This window comes from Nerophis lumbriciformis, linkage group LG04, assembly GCF_033978685.3.
Source record: "Nerophis lumbriciformis linkage group LG04, RoL_Nlum_v2.1, whole genome shotgun sequence".
In the NCBI taxonomy this organism is placed as follows: Eukaryota; Metazoa; Chordata; class Actinopteri; order Syngnathiformes; family Syngnathidae; genus Nerophis; species Nerophis lumbriciformis.
In genome coordinates this window covers 19,725,276-19,750,318 of record NC_084551.2, presented here as the reverse complement: position 1 = coordinate 19,750,318, position 25,043 = coordinate 19,725,276, and the positions used below count along the sequence as shown (strand labels likewise).

The following is a 25,043-nucleotide window of genomic DNA, read 5'->3' as shown; positions in this document are numbered from 1 at the left end:
CAAACTCAGCTATTCTTTTATGCTAGTTTTAAGCTAGCTCGTACTCACTAAACAGGTTTAAAACCTATTTTTAAATCACTACATTTTACACACAATTATGTCAACTTAATTTAAAAATATATTTGTCATCATTTGTCCTTAGTATCTAGAAGCACGCTGTTCGCACACTGAATACAATTCAATATGTAGGGGCAACTTGTAATACACATTATACAATAAATGAATCATAAGGATGTCGTTTGAGCCACACCAATTTACTTGAATGTGCTTTTTATTACATCTAACTGCTGTATCCGGCAATTGTGTGTGCGTGTGTGTGAAATTGCCACCTGATAAATGCAGTGCTGATAACATTTTGCTACTACTGTTTACGATAATGTAAATGGTCATCATCAGTGGTTCTCAAACGGTTTTCGCCGAGTACCACCTTGGCTCTCCAAGTAGTACCATAATTACCACACTAAAATACAGTAGCATAGTAGACCTAAATAGTGAATAAAAACAAGGCAGAGGTTTATTTAACAAGTATATCTAATATTTAGGACCGATACAGATAGCTTGACCAGTAACACTGTGTTTGAATATTTAATTGATTATTTGGCGTACCACTATAGCAGTGGTTCTTAACCTTGTTGGAGGTACCAAACCCCAACAGTTTCATATGCACATTCACCTTCTTTAGTGAAAAAAAAAAAAAAAATGTTTTTTCAAATTCAAGACAAAGTTATATGTTTTTGGTAACACTTTAGTATGGGGAACATATTCTAAGTAACAAAGACTTAATTTAGAGTTATTTGGTTAGGTTTAGGGTTAGGGTCAGAGGGTTAGGGTTATAATAAGGCCATGCCGAATAAGGCATTAATAAGTACTTAATAATGACTAGTTAAGAGCCAATATGTTACTAATTTGCATGTTAATAAGCAACTAATTAATGGTGAATATGTTCCCCATACTAAAGTGTTACCATGTTTTTTTACTGGTGCACAAAATGAACCGTGCATGAACATCATCTTGTTCAAAGAACAAAACCAACACAGTGCATAAACTCACAACAAATTACACACCTGCAAATCAGTGTGACTTCTGCTGTTGCCGTATCCGTAATACGGCGATAGGGAGAAGTTTTTATTTACACGATGAGTCGGGTGTGTCTTGACCTCCGCCGAACCCCTGAGCCCGACTCACCGAACCCCTAGGGTTCGATCGAACCCAGGTTAAGAACCACTGCACTATAAGGAGCCCGCGTACCACTACCATAGTTTTGGAATCACTGGTCTATATTAATTTGCACTGACTAAAATGTCTGTTGTATAAATGGCACCGAGCGTTGCCAGGTAGGGAATGACAAATTGTCGTACCAGAAGCTTAAAATTGTAGTATTTTAAATAAATATTGTTCATAACCAATTTGCCTTTGCTTTGGACCACTTGCTACAGGAAAAAATTACAATATTGGTTATAATGCAGATTTACAACGCCCCATCCTGTTTGTGTTTGCTAATAGCTGTGGTTTGAAGCGGTCAAATTATCGTACATTATGGGTAGGGATGGGAATTGATACGATTTTTCTAGTTCTGCTTAACGATTCGGTTCTTTATCGGTTCTCTTGTTGATTCTTATTTTGGAAAAAAAATGACAAAAAGATGGATTAGCATCAATTTTGTTTAGTTTAGAGCTAACATGACATTACAAAGCTATCAGTGAGGTCTTAAGAAGAAAATAGCATTGAAAACTCTTGAGAATAAATAAATAAAATATTTATGTAGAATTTAACAAGATAAAACATATGTGTAACATTTTTAAAACTTTTAGGAATATTTGTCACCTGCCTCCAAAATATATCGTGCAACGGTTTGTTCAGATTTACAAGGTGAAACAATGACATAGGCTCATAACATGCAACACAAGATATTTCAAGCTTTCTTTTGATATAATGTTGATGATTATGGCTTACATCTTATGAAAACCTTGAATTGAAAATCTCAGAAAATGTGGGGTTTTCAAAAACCGTAAATCATGATCATCAAAATTATAATAAACAAAGGCTTGACATATGCCACTTTGCATGTAATGACTTTATCTCACATAGTTTTACATTTGAAGTTGATTTGCTGACATGGATCGACTTTTACACAATATTCTTTATTTATGAGTTTCACTTGTATAATATAATGACTGAGTGAAAATGTGTTTGGAGGAAAACATGCAACTTTTCTCTGACTACAATTCACCTACCGAAGGAGCATCTATGTGGCAAATTGTTGAAAGCTTTTGACCACAAACCGAGTGGCTCTCTTCCCTGCCGCGGTGAAGGCTAGCGGCAGACGAGAACTGGCACCATTACTGCCCGCCTCTAAACCATTTAGAATATGTCTCCTCTTGCTCATCTGAATGAGATGGCATTCATTTCAATTTAACAGGTAATAGCGCTATCATTATAGGCGGCATTAGTACCTGTTGCATTTACGCCAGATTACTCCTGCTGCCTGGTATGAGTTCAGCGCGGTTCAAACACATATACACATACTGTACATATACATTCACTGTACAAACATACATATACACATACTGTACATATACATTCACTGTACAAACACATATACACATTCTGTACATATACAAGTACATATGCATACGTACACTCATGCACATAATCACGTTTCATCAAACATATATTAACGTTGTTGCCCTAGGGTAAACTGGGCATAACACATGGCACACTGACAAAGCTTAACCTATTATTACTATAACAATCTACAAGGTTAATGTAGATTGCTTCTCTTTCTCCCCCTCCATTTTTCAGCATTCTTTCGTATCTCAAATTCAAAATTTACGTATATGTCATTACATATACGTAATGACATATATGCCATTACGTATATGTATTGTTGCATTTGAACAACTGTATTGTTGATAATAGAGGTAAATTATTGGTATTGTTCATTATCAATAGCGCTATTTCTATTGGTATTTATATTGCTCCATTTGTAGTGTAATAATGCTCATTGTCATTTCTGTATTATTTTCTATTTTCGCTAACTGCTTATTTGCTATCACCTTTACCATCATATTTGTACATGTCGTATTTGCTAATGTTTCTCTAATGTTGTTGTGTTTGCTGTTGTTGTTTTTGTCTCTCTGTCTAATCCCCCTCCTGTCCCCACAATTTCCCCCTCTGTCTTCTTTTTTCTCTCTTTCTATCCCCTCCTGCTCCGGCCCGGCTGCACCAAATGATAATATAAATACATTTAATAAAGTCAAATACAAATAAGGCAACAAGAGAAGTATCCTACACTTTTGTAAAGTAAATCTGAACAGCATCTACATCAACTATATGATTTGCCTGAGAAGCTGGACAGGACATAAATAAATAAATAAACCATTTAGAATATGTCTCCTCTTGCTCATCTGAATGAGATAGCATTCATTTCAATTTAACAGGTAATAGCGCTATCATTATAGGCGGCATTAGTACCTGTTGTATTTACGTCAGATTACTCCTGCTGCCTGGTATGAGTTCAGCGCGGTTCAAAAATGCGACTTTCATTTATAGTGCTAGCATGCTTTATGTTCAAATGTTTTAGTATATTGCTCCTATGTCTAACCTGACTCTCGCCAGATCCTTGTAGTTCACTGAGCTCCACACAAGGATCTGGGCCCGAAGGCATTGCAAACTCCTTCAAGATAGCAAAAAATAAAGAACCAATCAGGATCGCCGGGCGGGATTTCATAGTTGTGACGTAGCGCCAAAGCGACTATTTGATTCAAACAACAATGGTGGCACGCAGCGAGGAGTCATGTGCTGACATTGATTCTGCTATTGCAACTGTTTTGTCGAATCTATCGAATATTAATTCTTTAAAATATGAACAGAGAACTTTTCGCTCTGTCGTTATCCAATATGTGAGCTGTTCTGTTTTGGATTTCCCACCGTCGCTCTCAACCTACAGTAGAATTGATTATTAATAAAGTTAAAGTTAAAGTACCAATGATTGTCACACACACATATTAATAGCACATGAAATTGTGTGCTGGTGATCTGCAATCTTGAACACAGTGACGTGAAGGCAGACATAAGGACAGCTCTAACCTCACACAATCAAATGTATATTACATGTTTCGCTAAACACAGCTGTTGAACGTGATAAAGAAACAAGGAATTGGCGTTTTAATCCAACAATATTCCTCCTGTTGACTGTGAGAAAAGGATGACTGGTGCATGAAATCCCCTGAGAACTTGTGGTTGAAAAGAAACATTAGTGTGAAAGCTGAGACATTACTCTCTATTTTTCCAGTATTGACACATTACATTTCCTGTAAAACATTTCTCGCTTTTACTCTCATGACAGACAAAGTTGTCTTTCCTATCCGGCGAGACAGACTCGCTGTTCTCCTTTCCCTTTGCATGACCACAGACTTAAAAAAGAGAAAGAAAAGAAGGATGAAAGCGGTGGCTTCCTTGGAGAGAGGGACATCCAGAGGACGTTGTTTTTACTGACCTGCACCTACTCCTCACCTTTCCTTGCACCCTTTTGGCGCCTCACAACCGCACTAAATTTAGAAGCTTTATTGGAGGCCAATGATTTATTTTGAGGGATCCACCAATGACCTTCAAAGCAGATGCACTTTTCTACACAAAAGCTTTTATTTACAGCTTGTCAAAGCGAGCTAATCAGCTCAAAGCTTGCTGGTAGAGGGTTAAGGATGCATCTTTAAAAAGCATGATGAGATTGTAGCTATAATGGTATAGTTTTAAGTCGTAATATTCCAAGAGCAGTCACAAATGTTGAGGAAAAAGTAATTTTCGGGGAAAAAAATTATAAGAAAAAAGACATAATATTGGGATTATAAACATATACCTGCAATTAGATAAGGACTGTTGAGGTTCTTGACAAGTGGTACGCTTTACAGACAAACAATTAAATAATCAGTGTTTTGTAGTCTGACTATTTCAAGGAACTGTGCCAACATTTGTACTGAACTACATGACTATATATGTCCCTTTTGTCTGGTTTGTTGCATCATTTAAGAAAAAGTGTTTTTACTTGTACTTTATTAAACGATTACAGTTTCTAATAAGATTAATCACTGTGTGGATGTGGTTAAATTTTGATTAATAATGATTAAATACCATACATTTTTTAAGTCTGTATTAATTGTAGTTCATTTTGCATGAGCAAAGCGACTCAGAAAAAGTGAACATATATATATATAAGTATATATATTAGGGCTGCAACAACTAATCGATTAAATCGATTATAAAAATAGTTGGCGATTAATTTAGTCATCGATTCATTGGATGTATGCTATGCGCATGCGATGAGGCTACGATTTTTTGTTGTTGTTTTTTTTAACCTTTATTTATAAACTGCAACATTTACAAACAGCTGAGAAACAATAATCAAAATAATAGGGGTGTAACGGTACATGTATTTGTATCAAACCGTTTCGGTACGGGGGTTTCGGTTCGGGGGTTTCGGTTTGGTGCGGAGGTGTACCGAACAAGTTTCCACACGGACATATTAAGTAGCGTACTGTACGTTGTGTAAACAATACTCAAAATGCCGGACATTTGAGGCATTTAAGAAACTCCGCCCAGACAGCTCCGCAAAAGAGGACATGTCCGGTGAAAAGAAGACGTATGGTCAGTCTATCGTACCCCGTTAGCTGCTAGCATGCTAGCAAAAGAGGACATGTCCGGTGAAACCGATCATGCTAGCAGCGACCGGGCTAGGATAGACTGACCATACGTCCTCTTTTCACCGGACATGTCCTTTTTTGCGCGGCTGTCCGGGCGGTGTTTCTTAAATGCCTCAAATGTCCGGCATTTTGAGTTATGGTTGCGTGTATTAACAATGTACGTTCAGGTTTAAGAAGGGGTTCAAAACTAAACAAATTGTGCGCGCAGCAGCATTCGTGAGGTAGGGGCAGAGACAGAGAGCGAGAGAGTTATGATAAACGCGCATGCGTCGCCAGGCTCTGCTTTTTATCGATAGATTAATCGGATTAAATGTTTTATTATCTATGGCAGGGGTGTCAAAAGTGTGCATTTTTGTAACATTTTCCTTGTTTTATTTGGCAAGTTGAATGAACATGGCGCCAGTATGCGGGGTTTTTTCCAATAAAATACTGGAAAGGATAGAAATGTAGTTTGTCTCTTTTATCCGATTATTAATCGATTAATCGAAGTAATAATCAACAGATTAATCGATTATCAAATTAATCGTTAGTTGCAGCTCTAATATATATATATATATATATCCATCCATCCATCCATGGATGGATGGATATATATATGCTCTAAAATATATATATATATATATATATATATATATATATATGCACCTGGGTGGATACACATTTTTGCTAGACAATATATTCTTCCACAAATTATTGTCAGCATTATTTTGAGACCAATTTAAGCACTAATGTAATCATAATGATAATATTGCACAAGTTCTTTCAAACACAATAATTTATTATGTAGTTAGTATTTTCTACCATTGCAATTGGAAGGTCATGAACTTGTGATTATCCTACATAAGTAAACAATAAAAATAAAGTGGATTCTCAAAAATTGCACTTTAATAAATAATTAACATCTTGAGGTGCATTTTTTTTGTCAATTGAAAAAACTGGATCGGGTGGTTTTTTTTGTTTGTTTGTTTTTGCCCTGTCTGCCACTGTAAATCTGGCACACTGGTTCGTTTGTTTGTGTTGATTGGCTAATCTTGCTAATTCCCACAATGTGACATTGCTTTGCAATAATTTTTTTGTCTTATTTTTTTCTTTACTTGTGGTGCTTCCCATTAGCGAGGCTCCCTCACTGTCAGAAGTTAGAAGTCCTGCCTCCACTCACAGCGACAAAAATTGTAGATGACTGACAAGAGGGTATATTCCATTCATTTAATTTTGCTATTGAACAAACCCACTCAGGTTCTGAGAGCGATGCACAGAGTGAACCCTCTTGCACCCTGATTCGAAGCGAGTGACTAAGAGGACACAAACATAGCAATTTATCGATACTGGCAAAGTTATTGAGTTCATTTTCATTTATTGATAATTGACTTATTGATAATCGGCTCAGGCCTATATGAACTTAATGTATTTGTTCAAAACCCTTAACATCATGTGAATGTAAACAATAAACCTGTCTCTTTTTTAAACAAACATTTATCTACATTATTGTGGACCTGTTGCTGCTTTTTGTTATAAATGTGGTATTTCAAGATGGAAGTGCTTTAGTAAAAAGACTTTATGTTGGTTTTGTACTCAAATTTCCCAGTCAGAGGGCTTTACGTACCATTTAGCATCCTCCTTATTGACTTGTCCGGTTTTTCAGCCTGTCACTACCGGATCAACTGCTCATTTGCGGTAACACTGTTTGGACAAAACTGCCCGAAATGCGTTACCAAAGTCGTTCCAGAAATTTTGAGTAATTCAGCACTGCAGATTTATTTGACTTATGATGACTTCTTATAATTTTTGTAAATAGGCATCCCGTATGGTAGATGTTTTTAACAGTGGGCCAATTGTTATGTCAGATTGACGGAACACTTACGTGGGCATCCTAGAACAGTACATGCTCTCTGCCTGCATGGCCCCTTCTTTGTGCTCTGCTCTTTTGTACTGAGACTGTCATGCTTTCTCATGTGATGTACTCCTGTCATGATCCTACATGAGAGTTTGGACTGCGTTTGTTATTTCCCTGTGTTTAGTGTCACCTCTTGTCTTGGTGCTCAGTTTTGTTAGTATTTCCAAAGGATGCACGATAAAATCGGCGGCTGATCGTTATCGACATATCGATAATTCCAATAATGAAAAATCATAATAATTAAGGCTTATTATCTTTGTGTTTGTCGTTAATCTTTGTTGTGGTTTACTGCCTGGCTTCTCAACCCCTCCCCTGCTCTATGGTATGGCTGCATATTTGTGATGTCATGATACTGCGCCTGTTGTGTTGAGAGAAAATCATGATAGTGCTGCAGTCGCTGGTAAGAAGAAGACATTTCACTCGCAGTTTAAAAATGCTTTTTCCCAGAATGACGAGCTTCAATACAACAAATCTGATTACTTTAATATTTAACATTGCAGAAATTTATGGAAGAAGTACAAAACTGCTTGTGTTGCTTGGCCCAGATCTGGCGACCGCAGCAAACGTACAGTAAGGCCATAGGACTGAGAAGAAAGCATTTGATAAGAGGCAAACGTTTGAAAGAAAAGATCTTAAAGTACCAGTAAAATGGAAAAACAAGTTGCCTCTATATTGTAGCTATTATTATATTATATTATCTATATCTCATTCATAAAACTAAAAAAAAATGTTTCTTAAGTTTGCCAGTCAATAGATATGATCAAAATAGTAAAAATCTCACGGAGATCCCCAAACCATTTTAAGAGATAATGAGCAAGCCAGTCATGTGAGACGTGACATAGAGGTTGGAACCACAGATCCCTTGCCCAGCAACAATGTTAATCATGTAGACTTTGTGAGAGACAACAACTACGAAACCCCTAAAGGGACATGGAGGAAAAAAATGTTTTCGATATGTATCTCGCATGGGAATTTTTTTGGGGGGGAAATATTTTTTTAGATATGTTTCTTGTGCTCACGAGAAACTTATCTGGTGCGCACGAGAAACTATCTCGTGCTCACGCAAAAGTTTCTCGTGCGCTCGAGAGAGTTTCTCATATGCTTGAGATAGTTTCTCGTGTGCTCGAGATGTTTTCCCGTGAGCACAAGAAACATATCTAAAAAAATATTTTCTCCATGTCCCTAGATGTTTCTTGTGCTCACGGGAAAACATCTCGTGCACACGAGAAACTATCTTGTGCTCACGCAAAAGTTTCTCATGCGCACGAGATACGTATCTAAAAAAAAAAATTTCCCCCTGTCTCTTTATGGCAGAGGTCTCAGACACGCGGCCCGCGGGCCAATTGTGGTCCGCGAGACGTTATTTTGCGGCCCCCACCTTAATATGAAAATGTAATGTTAGTGCGGCCCGCAAGTTTTATATGAATGGCGCTTGACAGCGTTGTGTGCGGAGCTGAATGAATCTACCAATCACGGTGTGGTATATGGCTCTCAAGGGCCGAACATTGACGTCACTTGCGTGATGCAAGTAGAGAAACGTTTTGCCGCTTTTCCACTAGACCCGCACGCGCTCTTCCTCCGTCCCTCGCTCGCCCGCCTGCTTGCTTTCTCGCTCTCTCTCTCTGTCACTGTGTGTGTGTCTCTCTCTCGCTCCCTCCCCCGGCGCCGCTGTTAACAGTCTGGGTCGGGGAGACGAGTGGTCCGGTAGCTTCCGATGCACTGCGCCGAAAGACCGAGCGACAATACAAAACTGTAGTGCACTGGACCCCAGCGCTGATACTCCGACAGAGAGTCGCTGGGCGAATCGGACGTGTAACACGTTAGTCGTGATGTTAGCCCGCTTGGGGCTAATTGTGCTACCCTAACTGTAAACTCCACGGCGAGCCCCGATTTTTGTTATTTGGGTCCAAAATGGCTCTTTCAACGTTCTGGGTTGGCTACCCCTGAGTTAGTGGAAAAGCGGCAGATGAGTGAAAGCGACAGAAACTTTGCCATGGAGACGAGGGTTTTCTTACGTGCCTAGCTGCAGTCACACCGCGACACCTGACAATTTTTGAGAGAATTGCCTCCCAGCTTCCCTGAGCTTTCCCGGATGTACAAGCGGACCATGTGCCTTTTTGGGAGCACATACTTGTGCGAAAAGCTCTTCTCCACCTTGAACTTCAATAAGTCCAAGTACAGGTTCATACTTACTGATGATCATCTTCAAGCCATACTGAGGGTCTCAACTGCTTCCTCTCTCCAGCCAAATGTAGCTCAGCTATGCGAGAGGAAGCGCTGCCAGGTGTCTAGCAGCAAGAAGTAGGCAAGAGAAGCCATGTTCAAGCCATGTTCAGGTTCACGGATTTATTTATTGTTACGTCTCACATAGTAAGTATGTGTATACATTGTGGCTGACTGGAGAAATCAAATTATTATTGTTATTACTTATGACTGATTTATTTACTTAATTCTCATTTTGTTCATTTATATTTGGATTTTATTTTGTGTTGCAAATAAAAATAAAGACATTTAAAGAAAACATTTTTAAGAAATCTTTTCTTGCGGCCCAGCCTCACCCAGACTCTGCATCCAGTGGCCCCCGGGTAAATTGAGTTTGAGACCCATGCTTTAGGGGCTCCGTAAACAACAATTACTTTGGAAAAAATGATGATCCAGAACCTTATATTTTTTAGCCGGAATATAAGGAGGGTGAGCGAGACGACCTTCTGCCATGACGCTCGCCTTTTCTGCATCTTGGTATCGCCACAACAGCCAACATACGGCATCGTCACACCTCCGACTGTTCTGGTATCTACAAAAGAAAAATATTTCCGTGTTTATTTGTCCACAATATTTTACGCGGGACTGTTTTGTTCACGTTTAGCCCGAACACAGTTGGATTAGCCTCAAAACTCTGGTGAAAAAATATTCTAACACACTCCTCTTTGGGATTTTAGAATTTACATTTTGCACAGTCCCATACTTTTTGAACAGACACCAAAATGTTCTCCAAAAATGTGCATGTTGGAGAAATATGCCTTCACAAAGAATATATATTCATTGATTGACCAAAACAGGTTGGGGAAGACTATTTTTTCCAATATTTCATGCACAAAATTGACTTGTATACCCTGAACAAGAAAATAAGAACAATTAAAATGAACAGATGTATTCACAGATGTGTGGGTTGTGTTTTTTGGGGGTTACCCTGTAATATTTTTTCTAATCGTGGCATGCACACAATTACACTGACTTGCAACATACAGTGAGTTAAATGCTGATAAATGCAGCTTGAGAATGTGCAGAACCGTGCCAAAAAAATAGCGATGATGTTTGTTTTCAAGATATATATTTAACAGTGTACATGTTCAAGGTGTTATTTCTGAAACTTTTGGAGAGGGCTGAACATAGAGGGGTTCATTTGCATCTAAAGGGAACGCCTCCACACATTAACTGTTTGCAGACAAACTAAGAAATAAGGTTATAAATGTGACTGTGGAGCAAAATGTATTTAACATTTACACCAAAGCATATCCAATATTATGAGGTGGCGATTTGTCCAGGGTGTACGCTGCCTTCCACTCGAGTGCAGCTGGGATAGGCTTCAGCCCCCATCGTGACCCCAAAAGGGACCAGCGGTAGGAAATGGATAGATAGATGAAGACCAAAAGGAAATGCGTTAAATCTAGATTTGAATCATCATATGTTTCCTTGAATCTGATTTGAGTTTATGGAAGGACTTTTGTTTGAGTTTGAGTTTGAGTTTATTTCGAACATGCAAGCATACAACATGATACATCACAATTTCCAGTTTCTCTTTTCAACATGTTCGAAAAGGAGTAGGAAGAAGCAGAGCTTATTTAATCCTACCCCTTTTCTTTTACATAACAGTTGCTAAAACTTTTTGTTCACTTCCTATTCACAATTTATTTACAATATACTCCATAAGTAATCACAATAAAAATAAATAAATAATAATAATTTAATAATAATAATTGGTGAAGTAAGTCATATTTCATATGATGAGATAAGTAAGTTTATTTTGAGGATGAATGAATGAATGGATGGATGAAATAAATTGAGAATGTTTGTCATGGTTCTTGTTCTTTGTACTTTGTAAACACTTTAAGTTTGAAGAGTTTCTTGAAGTGGATCATATTAGTACATTGTTTGATTGCTTTGCTTAATCCATTCCATAATTTAATTCCACATACTGATATACTGAAGGTCTTAAGTGTTGTACGTGCATACAAATGTTTTAAAATAAATTTTTCTCCAAGATTATATTTCTCCTCTTTTTTTGAGAAGAATTGTTGTGCATGGAGGATCATTTCTAGCAATGTGTTATGTGACTCATTGCCTGAGTATGCTCCACTCCCTAATTCCTATGACTGTCCCTTTTTTTCCTTTCACAAACGCTTATTCCTATTTCTCCTCGTCTCAAACCATCATTTCCTTTGGATCACACTTTTCATTTATAACTCAACTGGATGTTTACTAATCATTCATCCAGCCCATCTACCCTTTTGTTACTAGTAATCACTTTATTTGCCTGCTTAATTAAATATTCACATATCTAAAGAGTTCTCAAAGTCATGTATCGACTAAATGAAGCAGCATCGAGTGAAGTATAAGTTTAACTTTATCTCAGCCTTGTGTCAAAAGCTGGAATTCAGTGCTGCTAATTTGGGAATAAAACATGCCACAGGACAACAGCTGTCTTTGTAGTGCACAACAGGAACACACACATGCAAGCATACCGGTCGTTGTCCAGTATTTAAGTGGGTGGGTGTAATGAGGGAAAAATAGTAACAACAATGTGAGTCAGACATTGTGCACAACACATTCCATCTCATTCCTTATCATGCATGCACAAAATAAAGTATGCACAAAAGATACTAATACATTTTTGTCATAAGTGCTGTTAACTTGATAACATTTGAGTAATTAGTACCACATTTAACTTGATGTATATGTGTGTGTATGTAAAAGGATCAACCTTTGTGTCCACTTCCAAAGCATTTTGATATTCATTCGGAAGTCAATGTCCTAACACTTTCCAGTGTAACTCTTTGCAACATGCCATAGTTATTTGTTAAGAGTCTTAACAAGTCAAATGTTACGTAAAAGTTGATCTGGTGACCTTTCCTCCACTGCCACCCATGTATTTGTTTGTGGTCATGGGAGTTGATGGGGTTCTAACACAGACTCGTACATAAGCGTATTAAAGTATTGTTACAGTCTCACTGGTTGGGCAACCTCATGAGTAGAGTGTGAATATGAGCAATAGTGGGTACATAACGCCACATTTCCACCAATTGCTACCGTTTATGTTCAACAAGTTGCAACCTGTATGAACTGGTACACCCTCATGTGGTTTGTGTTTCCATTGTGGAGTGTCAGCTATGCAAATAGTGTGGCATCATTGCAACACCACAATGTAGCCCACCAATGAATTTGCCAAAGAACAGTAAACAAAGGATGACATTAGAAGACATCCAGCAGTGTAACTTCCTCTTGGTCATGTGGCTAATTCTTAGAATAAATGCTTTGTTGGAGCTTTGTGTTGCTCCCATTCCATTGTTGCTGTCATACACAAGTGGACATTTTCTGTCAACCAATCAATTGACTAGTGTGTCTAACTCCTTTCTGTTGGTATCATATCAACCAAAGGCACGGCTAGTTTGTTAATTTGATACTTTTTAGAACTACAAGGGAAAAATTCTCATACTGTATCAAACTAAACTACTGTGTGTTATGTGCTGTTATAGTAAAAGTGTGAGCTAGAAAGGGATGAATGAATGTAGAAGAAAAAAACAGCAAAAAAGATTGAAATCCAAAAAAGGGAACAGTCGGAGACAGAGCATGACAGAGCCAGAACAGAAAAGTCTTTATCCTGAGACCAGGCAGGGCAGGAGACATGTCTCCAGAGGGATTGTGGGCCATGCAGAAGCCAAGGTAACCTCAAAGTGTCCTCAGTGGCTCATTTGCAAACAACCACTCTTAAATATTTGAATAAATTATCAATTATATCCCATTAAAATATGTTACATATTTTTTATTAGAAATGTTTTCATTTCACGCAATGACTTGTGTCCTTCTGTGGTAGTATTTTGTGTCTGATTAAAACACTCAACATATGCCTAGTTTTGGAATTTTGTACGACACCTGTTTATGCACACCCCTTTCTTTAGCTATATAGGGTGCACTCACAGTGGACCAGGTCTGTTGTACCGTGCATAGGTACAGTACGATTATAGAACATGACCAGGTTGTGCGCCAATCCATGAGTAAGCATGCATGCACTTGTAAAAAAAAAAGCAGACTTTCAGTGCAAAACGGGCTCAAGCATGGTAGAAATTGCCCAGTGTGACCTTGCCCTAAAACACATTATGTGAAAATATTGCTGTCGCTCTCACTTCCTGGCTTTACCTTAAACTAACAATGATTTAGATCTTCAAACAAGAGGACGTAGGCGCCACCCCTTCTACCACTACGCACACAACTCTTCTTTGTCCTCTCAGCCGCATACAGCCTTTCACCTGCAGTTTGTCCTCTGGGTACTCTCCTCTCCCCCTGCCCTTTTCTCTCGTGTTTCAGTCTCCTCCTCATTGCACTCCTCAATGTTTGCACGTTCTCTCCTGAGGTGAACCATCCTCTAGTGGTTGTTGGCTTGTTTCCCATGCTGAGCATTCCCACTGCTTCACCATGGGTTGCTGTGGAGAGGCACTAGGAGAGAAGCACTTGCCCCACTCTTCTTTTCCATCTTTCTGCCAAGCTGCAAATACCAACAGCAGATTATTTCTCCCACGCCCTACTTTTTTATCATACAGAACCTTAAATGTTCAACTTTCATCTTTGTAGTTATTTAGAATCTGTACGCTGACAGTGTAAATTCACTTGTGTGTCTGTCGATCATAATGACCTTTCTCAAATCGTGGTACAGGTGTAGATTAAAAAAAAGTTTACAGAAGTTATCAAAGTATGAAATTATATAAGTGCTGCATGAAAACAGGTGTGTTTGCTCCTTAGTGAGAAACAGTGTGTCGAGCACAGAAGGGCAGCAGTGGAAAATCACTGCAGTGATGCAGAAGGTGTCTGTGTTACCTTTTGCACTTGTCGTCGTTGCATAGACACAAAGTGGATAGGACAACCTAGAATCTAATTGCAGTTGTCACAACTTGTGCAGTAAAAGCTCACGTCGATACACTTTAATATTTAAAAAATTATATGATTAAAGAAGTATTACAGACAAGACTAACAGTCTGATAATGTTGTGATGGATTTGTGTGTCACCTGAGAACGCTAAATTGTGAAAAAAAATATTTAGATGGAGGCATCAGACATCTACAGTGTATGGGGATATGCTTAATTAATATTTAATGTAATAAGCCCATAGTTAAAAAGACAAGGCTTTTACATGACTCAAGTGTAATGCATTAGCCAGAGATACAACAACAGATCATGTTTCTGTACTATTGTCTGATTGGAAAAATTATATAACGTGTGTTGTGCTTCTCTATTGTCCATTAATGTCTTGCTGCACAAATCATCACATTTGGAAATATATGACCATTTCTGAGAACATTCAAAACGTCACATATTTCTTTGTAGGTTTCATTTGTGAAGAGAAGGAACCTCTTTGACTTTGCCAAGAAAAAACTTGACCACATACAATGTTATGTGATTTCTGCCACTGATATGGGATATTATATCAAATACGGGAGGAACACTTTGCCTTTGAATGTGCCACAGCTACAATGAAATGTTTTCGTTGTTAATACTAGACTAAGCGGGTGCATTCCAGACATAAGTATTGTATTCCAATGTATTCATGTTAGAGAACAGAATCATATCACATTATACATATTATATACTGTAGGTCAGTGGTTCTCAAACTTTTTTCACCAAGTACCATCCTAGAAATCACTTGGCTCTCAAAGTACCATCATAATGACCAACATTCAAATACAGTACTGTAGTAGGCCTAAGTAGTCATTAAAAACAAAGCAGAGGTTTTATTCACCAATTATATTTGATAGTTATGGCCACTGTATCATAGCACACAGTTTGAATGATAATTGTGTGTTTGAATACTAGAAAATAAAACACTGTACTTTAATCAAGAGATTCTTTGACGTACCACTACACCAGTCTTTCTCAAATAGTGGGGCGGGAACCTTGGGGGAGCGTGGGGCGATGCCAGGGGGGCACATGTGACTTTGGGGAACATTCTTTTTTTGCCTACCAGAATATGATGAAGCGTATATAGCACTTGGCTTCACTGTAACCACGGTGGGAGACAAGGAAAGACCAGTGTGTTGTTTCCTTTAATGTTAATAGGCTTACAATGTTAAGCAGATGTATAGTTATAACTATTTTATAGACAAATTATAGTGTTTATAATCACGGTGGTGAGTGGGAGAGTGCACTACACACGTACCACAGACTGAGAATCACTTATATAGGTTACATAGCGTTTATGCCACATGGGCAATTGTAAAGGGTGGCATTCTATTAGGCGCGCTGCATAGGTGAGGGGTAAAAGATTCATGTGAATAACGTTGTACCGTTAAGAGCTCGGGTGTTTGTGAATGCACCTCGCTGTGAGCTTACGGGATGTTACAATATGTGTCTGTGCTCAGAGCCCACTTCTTTCATTCTCCGTGCATGTCCCACATAACTATCCATCCATCCATCCATCCATCCATCCATCCATCCATAACACATAATTGTAGCACAATTAATTTGAAATGATGCATCTATGTTGACTGTGTGTACCAAAAATGTCTCTGTATAATTCATTGTGGAGTAAATAATTTCATATGACTGACTTTTAATTGTCTTTTCAGGCAGAAGAGCAACAAGTGAGAAGATGTCAAAAATCTGTGCGTTGGTGTTGATGACAAGTGAGTAAAGCAAATGAAAAGTTATGTCCATAAAGCTTTGTTTCATGTTAATACATCATCATTTCAAAATCCACTGCCCTCTATAATGCAGGCAACCGTGGGCCTTTTCAAAATTTCTGTGTAAGTCAGTGTGTGTATGTATTACAGTAGTACTTCCACTTAGGAGCTTAATTGGTTCTGTGACAGAGCGCTTAACTCAAAACAATTGTATCTTGAATAAACGTTTACCTATGAAATTAATTGAAAACAATTTAATTGGTGCTTGCGACCCCCCCAAACAGCACAACATACCTTTTTAAAAACAAAAACAAAAACTTTTTGATTAAAAATATTGTATAAAAACAAAATAGAATGTACAACAAACAAGTACAGTAGTTTTGTGAAGAAATGTAATAATAATGTACAGTATTTACTTTGTAGAGTGGACTTCTATGGTATCTTCTTTTAGCTGCTTCTCCATCAAAAACACCATCAGTAGCTTTTCTATATTTTCATGGATAAATGTCTCCTCTTTTGATATTATTTTAAAATTTTTGACTGGTGTTATACTCATTCTGCTTCAATATGTTGAAGAGTAGCAGTGATACGCTCACATTGCTTTGCCAAGTTGGCGACATGCTCTGTCATGTTTTTGATGATTTCTTTCTTGAATTCAGAGAATATCATCCACTTCTTCTCAGCACTGTCCTTCACATGCATGTTCTTCCATCCTATGCTTGGAAAACAAGGTTATATCGATCCCGAGCTGTAAGCTAATGCTAGCGAGTAAGACCGGATATTTTTTGCAGATCTTACAGGTTTCACTGTGACAGTTGATTAGATTAGAATAGATTAGATAGTACTTTATTCATCCCCGAGGGGAAATTAGATTTTCATGTTGGAATGCTTGTAACTCAAATGTTTGTATGCAAACATAAAGCATAACAATTAGCTGTGAGACACCTCTTATCTATTAAGTTGCAGTTTGACTGTATTGCAAATTCTTAAATGATATCAACATTTATATCGACATGGAACTATTTATGGCAGTTAGTCCAAGTAATGTTACTGTCGCACATGCATTAATGAGCAGTTGCTTCAGTAGTGACAGGCTGCAGAATGAAACAAGTCAATATGGAAGACGTTAAACAGCACGTTGGGCCCTTTTACTAGGAAATGTAAATAAAACAAAATACGTGACAGAACAGTCGACCTGCAGGAAAAAGACTTGTCTTTTCACAGAAGCACTCCCGGCTTAAAATAGCACATTATTAACACATAAAGAGTAACAGGTCAGGTCCACATTAATGTGGATAAACGTTTGCATAGCAAAACATGAACATGATATTATTAAAGGGGTTGAATAAACACGTTAAAGTTATGGTTGTTATGGTTTAAGTTTATTTCGAACCTTCATACAGTTACAATATGATACAGCACATGTTTCACATACTGCATTTCCATTTTCTCATGACAACATGTCCAAAAAGGAGTAGGGAGAAGATGAGTTTATTAATCCCTACCCCTTTTCCTCTTAATAGCAATTACTAACACATTTGTTTGCTCACATCCTTCTTCTTTCTTGAGTCTCTTTGATCGTGCAAAATGAAACAACGGATATAGATTCAAATGATTTATATTAGATCGTAATTATTCAAAATTAATCCGCATCACCCCTGTGATTAATCTGAAACTAATTTGTGCTTCTCTCCTTGATCTTTTGCAGTCGTCTCCCTGGCATTTGCTGAAGAAAATAATTGTAAGTTTACTTGATTTTTTTATCAATTATTTCATTTTTGTCAACTAACTTTATGTGAAGGTTTAAACGGTTAAATTACAAAAAAGGGACCACTATATTGTGGTGTTAATATGCAGAAAATGCACCCTGCAGTGTCCATTGATGGTCAATCATTAGTGAGGGAATCAAACTGGGCCATGGAGCGTGCTTGTCTTACTGTTGACTTTATCTTGTGACTGTTTGGTATTTGGATGCTTATGTATGTGATTGTACCTGACACTCATACAGTACTAATAACTTTAAACAAATTTTGTTTTTTGTCGTTACAGCTGAAGATGACCCATTTACCTTTGGTAATTGATGTTTTTCTATCTACTCGTTTGAATTATCATTATTTATAATCTAATGGAATGGATCATGTTTATCACTGGGGTCTTGATGGACAAGTGAGAAATACGATGAGATGTGTAAGTATTGGAGCAGTGTACAGTACTCAGATAATGCATCATAGAAAATGCTCAAACGTAAAGTAAGTCTCCACTCTTCCAAAATGTGCTAGCTTGATGCTAATTAAAATTGGCTTTGCTATATACATGCTACTGATTAGCATTAGTGATTTTACATGTCAATTTCAACCTACTCAGTGGCCTAGTGGTTAGAGTGTCCGTCCTGAGATCGGTAGGTTGGGAGTTCAAATCCCGGCCGAGTCATACCAAAGACTATAAAAATGGGACCCATTACCTCCCTGCTTGGCACTCAGCATCAAGGATTGGAATTGGGGGTTAAATCACCAAAATGATTCCCGGGCGCAGCCACCGCTGCTGCCCACTGCTCCCCTCACCTCCCAGGGGGTGATCAAGGGTGATGGGTCAAATGCAGAGAATAATTTCGCCACACCTAGTGTGTGTGTGACAATCATTGGTACTTTAACTTTTAACTTTAACTTTAACTTTAACTTTAACTTTAACACCTTCAAATTTGGAAATTAAAACTACAGCTAAGATGCACATTACAATTAAACAGCAAGTGTGTAAAAAGTGCAATACTTACAGTATAAACACTTTGTAGGGTTCATCATAAGACGAAACTGGCACATCCAAATTCCTGGCAAAGACTACTTCTTAGCTTAGTGATGGGCAGTAACAAGCTACATGTAGCTAAGCTATGTAGCTTAACTACATTTTTCAGTAGACTGGCAGTAGTTTAGCTATTTTTTAACAAGTAGCTTTTCCTGTAGCTTAGCTACTTTTAGACCCACGTAGCTAGGTAGCTTACATCAAAGTTACAAGCTACAAAGAGAGAAAAATATTGAGAAAATACAATGACCTGGATAAATAAGAAAACTTTCATACATATGGAGAAAATCCATGATGATTGGTTGATGTTTGCATGATGAGTCACAATTGGCTAAGGTTAGGGCAGGGGTCGGCAACCTTTACCACTCAAAGAGCCATTTTGACCAGTTTCACAAATTAAAGAAAACAATGGGAGCCACAGAAATCTTTTGAAATTTAAAATGAAATAACACTGCGTACAAAGTTTTTTTTTTGCTTTGTGCTATGTATAAACCAAGGGTCTCAGACACGCCGCCCACACCCTAATATGATCATTTAATGTTAGTGCGGCCCGCAAGTTTTATATGAATGGCGCTTGACAGCGTCATACTTGCCAACCCTTCCGATTTTTCTGGCAGACTACGAATTTCAGGGCCACTATTCTCTCGAACGTGCCATGACGGTGCAGCATTTAGCGCCCACTACAACCAGCGTGCCGGCCCAGCCTCACATTGTATGGGGCTTCTGCTTGCTCACGTAAGCGACAGCAAGGCATACTTTGTCAACAACCACACAGGTTACACTGACGGTGGTGGGATAAAATACTTTAACACTCTTACTAATAATGCGCCACACTGTGAACCCACACCAAACAAGAATGACAAACACATTTCGGGAGAACATCTGCACCGTAACACAACATAAACACAACAGAACAAATACCCAGAATCCCATGCAGCCCTAACTCTTCCGGGCTACATTATACACACCCGCTACCAAACCCCACCCACCTCAACCGACGCACGGAGGGCTGGGGGGTCGGGGGGGCGGGGTTTGGTGGTAGCAGGGGTGTATAATGTAGCCCGGAAGAGTCAGGGCTGCATGGGATTCTGGGTATTTGTTCTGTTGTGTTTATGTTGTGTTAAGGTGCAGATGTTTCCCCGAAATGGGTTTGTCATTCTTGTTTGGTTTTGGTTCAAAGTGTGGCGCATTATTAGTATGAGTCTTAAAGTTGTTTTATATGGCCACCGTCAGTGTAACCTGTGTGGCTGTTGACCAAGTATGCCTTGCTGTCACTTGCGTGTGCAAGCAGAAGATGCATACAACAAAAGGCTGGGCTGGCACGCTGTTTGTACAGATTGTAGAGGGTGCTAAATGCTGTACCATCATGGCACGCCCTTATTATTATTGTTAGGGTGAAAATCGGGGAATGTTAATATTTCTGCGAGAGGCACCGAAATCCGGAAATCTCCCAGGAGGGTTGGCAAGTATGCAGCTGAGCCGCATCAGAGTGATCAAAGAGCTGCATGCGGCTCCGGAGCCGCGGGTTGCCGACCCCTGGGTTAGGGCGAAACATTACTGACTGGCCAATCAGAGGCAAGATAAGGCGTCCAAACTAGTAAGCAAAATCATAGCAGACACGCACTTATGTCACATGATGAAGAAGGAGTCAGAGACAGAAGTACGCTTCAAGCTGACGACTCAAAAAAAAAAAACATACTTGAAAAAGGCGAAGGAATTCTCTCCAGCAGATTAGATTTTTTTTTTAGTAATGAAGATGACATGCAGGAAACCCACAATAATGTGTGTCCTTGGCCATATTTAGACACATGTATGTGTTTAGCAAAAACAATGCCCAAAACTTTTTTAGTTGTTTATTCTGTAAACCAAAATCATAACTGTTCTCTTCATCGAATACGTGGAACACAAATATAGGAACACACATTAAGGGGAATTGAGTTCATGAAATGTTTTACTGCACATAAATGATAAATGATAAATGGGTTGTACTTGTATAGCGCTTTTCTACCTTCAAGGTACTCAAAGCGCTTTGACACTACTTCCACATTTACCCATTCACACACACATTCACACACTGATGGAGGGAGCTGCCATGCAAGGCGCTAACCAGCACCCATCAGGAGCAAGGGTGAAGTGTCTTGCTCAGGACACAACGGCCATGACGAGGTTGGTACTAGGTGGGGATTGAACCAGGGACCCTCGGGTCGCGCACGGCCATTCTTCCATATACCATGAACTGTTCCCAAACCAGTCATTGTTTTTATGTCAAGATACACATGTAGATAGTTATTGTTTTTTTTTACTGTAAGTAGAGAAAATTAATAACATTATAGTGGTGGACTAAAAAAAAGGCAAACAACATAAATACATATTGGGGTGCCGGGACTCCTAGAGGTAGTTGTAGGGTGTCTCCAGTGAAATGACAGATAGTTTATAGTAATGGACCCTTATTGGTTCCACTTGTACACTCTCAGTTGCATCAGCATTGATATTATACATGCGGGGCCATATATTTAATGCCGTTAAATGTACCTTTGACGTAGCAAGCTACTTTTGCTGTGTAGCTTGTAGTGAAGCTTGCTACAATTCTCTGGGGATAGCTTCCCCTGCAGCGTAGCTACATTTAATTGAGAGTAACTTGTAGCTTAGCTTACTACATTTTCCAAGTAGCTTGCCCATCACTGCTGTAGCCTATACACCACTGCCATCTAACGTTTTGGCATTGCAACTGCATATGAAGTCTACTATGTAATACTTGCAAATGAGATTTAGAAATGTTATAGTAAAACAATATATGACAACTGCACAGCACATTTATCTTAAACAGCTCACTTGAAAATGTTACATTAGAAATATGTTATTATCAAACAATTTTATTTTATTAACACACAAAAGTACCAAGAATGTGTACAGTTTGAGTACAGGTATTGGCATAGTATCGGTTCAAATGTGAAAGGTGAAAAGGTACTCAGCCCTACAAGTAACACACACTTTTTATCTTATTTAATTATGTTTTTATGAACTGAACAACATTTTGAAAAAATACTACAGTATACGAGTAATAATTTTGAGATGCCAGTAAAAATAAAAATTTACAGGTTTAATGGAAAGTCTCACAGACAAGCAGTACCTAAATTATTTCTGAAAGTACCTTTGCACTAAAATTGATTCAACCTTCATTGTAAACAATATTATGTACAACTCTACAGTATGTTTCTGTATCATCTGATGGAAACCCTGATGTGTTTTCACAGACTACCACAGACTGCGTGTCGGAGGTCTGATTTTGGCAGCTGTCCTTTGTCTCATTGGCATTACCATCCTTTTCAGTAAGATATTATGCATAATATGCAATTATTTTCACTTCTGGACACGGACTGTCATACAATTGTTATTTATCTTGGCTCAGGTGGCCACTGCAGGTGCAAGTTCAAGCAGGACAAACGGTAATACTTGGAGTCTAACACTTGCATATAATTTGCAAAGTGTATAACAGCTACAAACTAAATGTTGTGTTTCCCATTGTGTGCTCATTTCACCGCAGGAGGAGGGCAGGAAGCAATACTCAGGCAATGCTTGCCGACCAAGGTAATGTGTGCACAGCTACCATACACGTGCACAACGTGCCTTATAGAATTCCAATAATTCCACACAATAACCCATATGTACAGTATACTTGTGTACAGCAAAATACTCCTGCTGAAACATTGGTGATTTTCCCACCCATTTGCTATCTTGCTAAAGTCTCATTATATTTTCATTGTCCACCTGTTTCACTGTGAATTGCCTCATGTCAAACACACTGACACAGTATGGAGTGTAGCTTAATGTTGAAGAGAAGCGACCTGGTCCTCGCGGTTCAAAAGGTGGTGCCTCGCAGGGAGAGAAAGGTGCTTTCAGGCAACCTGTTATGTAACACCGACGGCATTACAAATAGTAAAATAGCAAATTATTATATAAAATATTGAGTTTGTTTCTACTTTGCTGCTATTACAGCTTCCACTCTTCATTGAAATCTAAGATCAGGGAAGGAAGGAATATAGGGGTCTAGCCCAACTGCAAAAAGTTAAATTCATCCCAAAATAGTTAACATAAATGATATACAGATCTAATAAACCCTCTGTGACATTATAAAGAATGACTTTGATGAAACTGTATTGATTTATGAGCAAATATTAGAGTAAAGCATTGATTATTAACCATAAAGCCCATAGTTGGGCCGTAAGCGCCCCTTAGAGGACCGCCAAAAAATATTGTGTTTCTCAGCGGTGGTCCGTATGGGCCGCAGCGGTACTCAGTTGTAATACCCTTTTCCACCACCTAATGCAGTAATGACAATATCAGAATAACAAAAGAAGTTTGGATCTAAAGGCATACATAAGTTTCTTAAGCGCAAAAATTGTGACTAAAGTGGTGAAGCTGTAATTTCATTTGCACTCAAATTTTATTGATAGTTTATTTAAGAAACATATACATTGAATATGGCAGCACGGTGCTACAGGGGTTAGTGCATGTGCCTCACAATACAAAGGTCCTGAGAAGTCCTGAGTTCAATCCCGGGCTCGGGATCTTTCTGTGTGGAGTTTGCATGTTCTCCCCGTGACTGCGTGGGTTCCCTCCAGGTACTCCGGCTTCCTCCCACCGCCAAAAACATGCACCTGGGGATAGGTTGATTGGCAACACTAAATTGGCCCTAGTTTGTGAATGTTGTATGTCTATCTGTGTTGGCCCTGCGATGAGGTGGCGACTTATCCAGGGTGTACCCCACATTCCGCCCGAATGCAGGTGAGCTCCAGCACCCCCCGCGACCCCAAAAAGGGACAAGCGGTAGAAAATGGATGGATGGATACATTGAATATCATTATTTATTTAGTTCAATTTATTTATTTTCGCACTGAGTAATTGTGTTTTTGAGTATTTTCTTTTGCAGTGTATTTGATTAGTACTTATTTTTCTAAACAGCCTAATAATCTTTGTGATTTACACACGCTTTCATTTGACATTGTTTATCCTGTTAAACTGTAAATTAGGATTAGGATTAGGGTTGTATAATTATAGAATACAAATAAAGTTTAGAATAAGATTATTAATTCAGTGTTATTATTTGAGTCTGTCTTGAGCCACTCTGTAGTGGAAAAGTTGGGCCCTGAGGTAAAAAAAGGTCAAGAACTCCTGTAGTAAAGTATAAAAATGTGTAATAAAAAATGTCTTACTATTTGTCTGCAGGTCGTGCCTGTGATTGCTAGAAGTTGACAAGAATACAATGACTCGCAGAAGTCAGATTCTGAGGAAGCTGCAGCATTTGAGACCCAAGCAGAGGCTTTTTCATTGTTACAGGAAACAACAGGAAGTTGTAAGATGTGGCGGTCTTTTGTGATTTATTTGTACCAGAAAACTGCCCGCTCTTCCATACACAGTTGGACGCGAACACCCTTGTACACACACGTAATATTACTCCATGTCATTCAAGTCAACCTTTTCCACAAACATAGTACCAAAAATCCTTTAAATAGGTTGTGTCAAATGTATCGCACTACTATTTGTAGTTGTGTCTTTGTGTATAGAAAAAAGGTTGAGCTAGTCGTAAGTTACTGTAAGCAGCCTAACAATGTGCATATATTCATGTCAAACAGAAATACATGTTAAGAGTTAATAATTTATGATCGTTTTAGCTTCATTGGGCAATATGGTGGATGCTGGGGTTTAAAAACACAGAATCTCTGTCATGTTTCTGTTATTAAAGAATCATTAAAATCACACACAAAA

General features: G+C 38.4%; 1 protein-coding gene across 1 annotated transcript in view; it reads left to right on the top strand.

Annotated features, from left to right (window-relative positions):
• The window catches only part of LOC133597366 (FXYD domain-containing ion transport regulator 3-like), a 26,047-nt gene extending 1,004 nt beyond the window's left edge, over positions 1 to 25,043 (top strand). Inside the window, exons 2-8 of the mRNA XM_061950246.2 lie at positions 16,428 to 16,484; positions 18,190 to 18,222; positions 18,531 to 18,554; positions 22,532 to 22,606; positions 22,687 to 22,723; positions 22,822 to 22,865; positions 24,504 to 25,043. Of these exons, the coding sequence (XP_061806230.1) occupies positions 16,451 to 16,484; positions 18,190 to 18,222; positions 18,531 to 18,554; positions 22,532 to 22,606; positions 22,687 to 22,723; positions 22,822 to 22,865; positions 24,504 to 24,523 (267 nt within the window). The 5' untranslated portion in view covers positions 16,428 to 16,450 and the 3' untranslated portion in view covers positions 24,524 to 25,043. The remainder of the gene's footprint in view (positions 1 to 16,427; positions 16,485 to 18,189; positions 18,223 to 18,530; positions 18,555 to 22,531; positions 22,607 to 22,686; positions 22,724 to 22,821; positions 22,866 to 24,503) is intronic.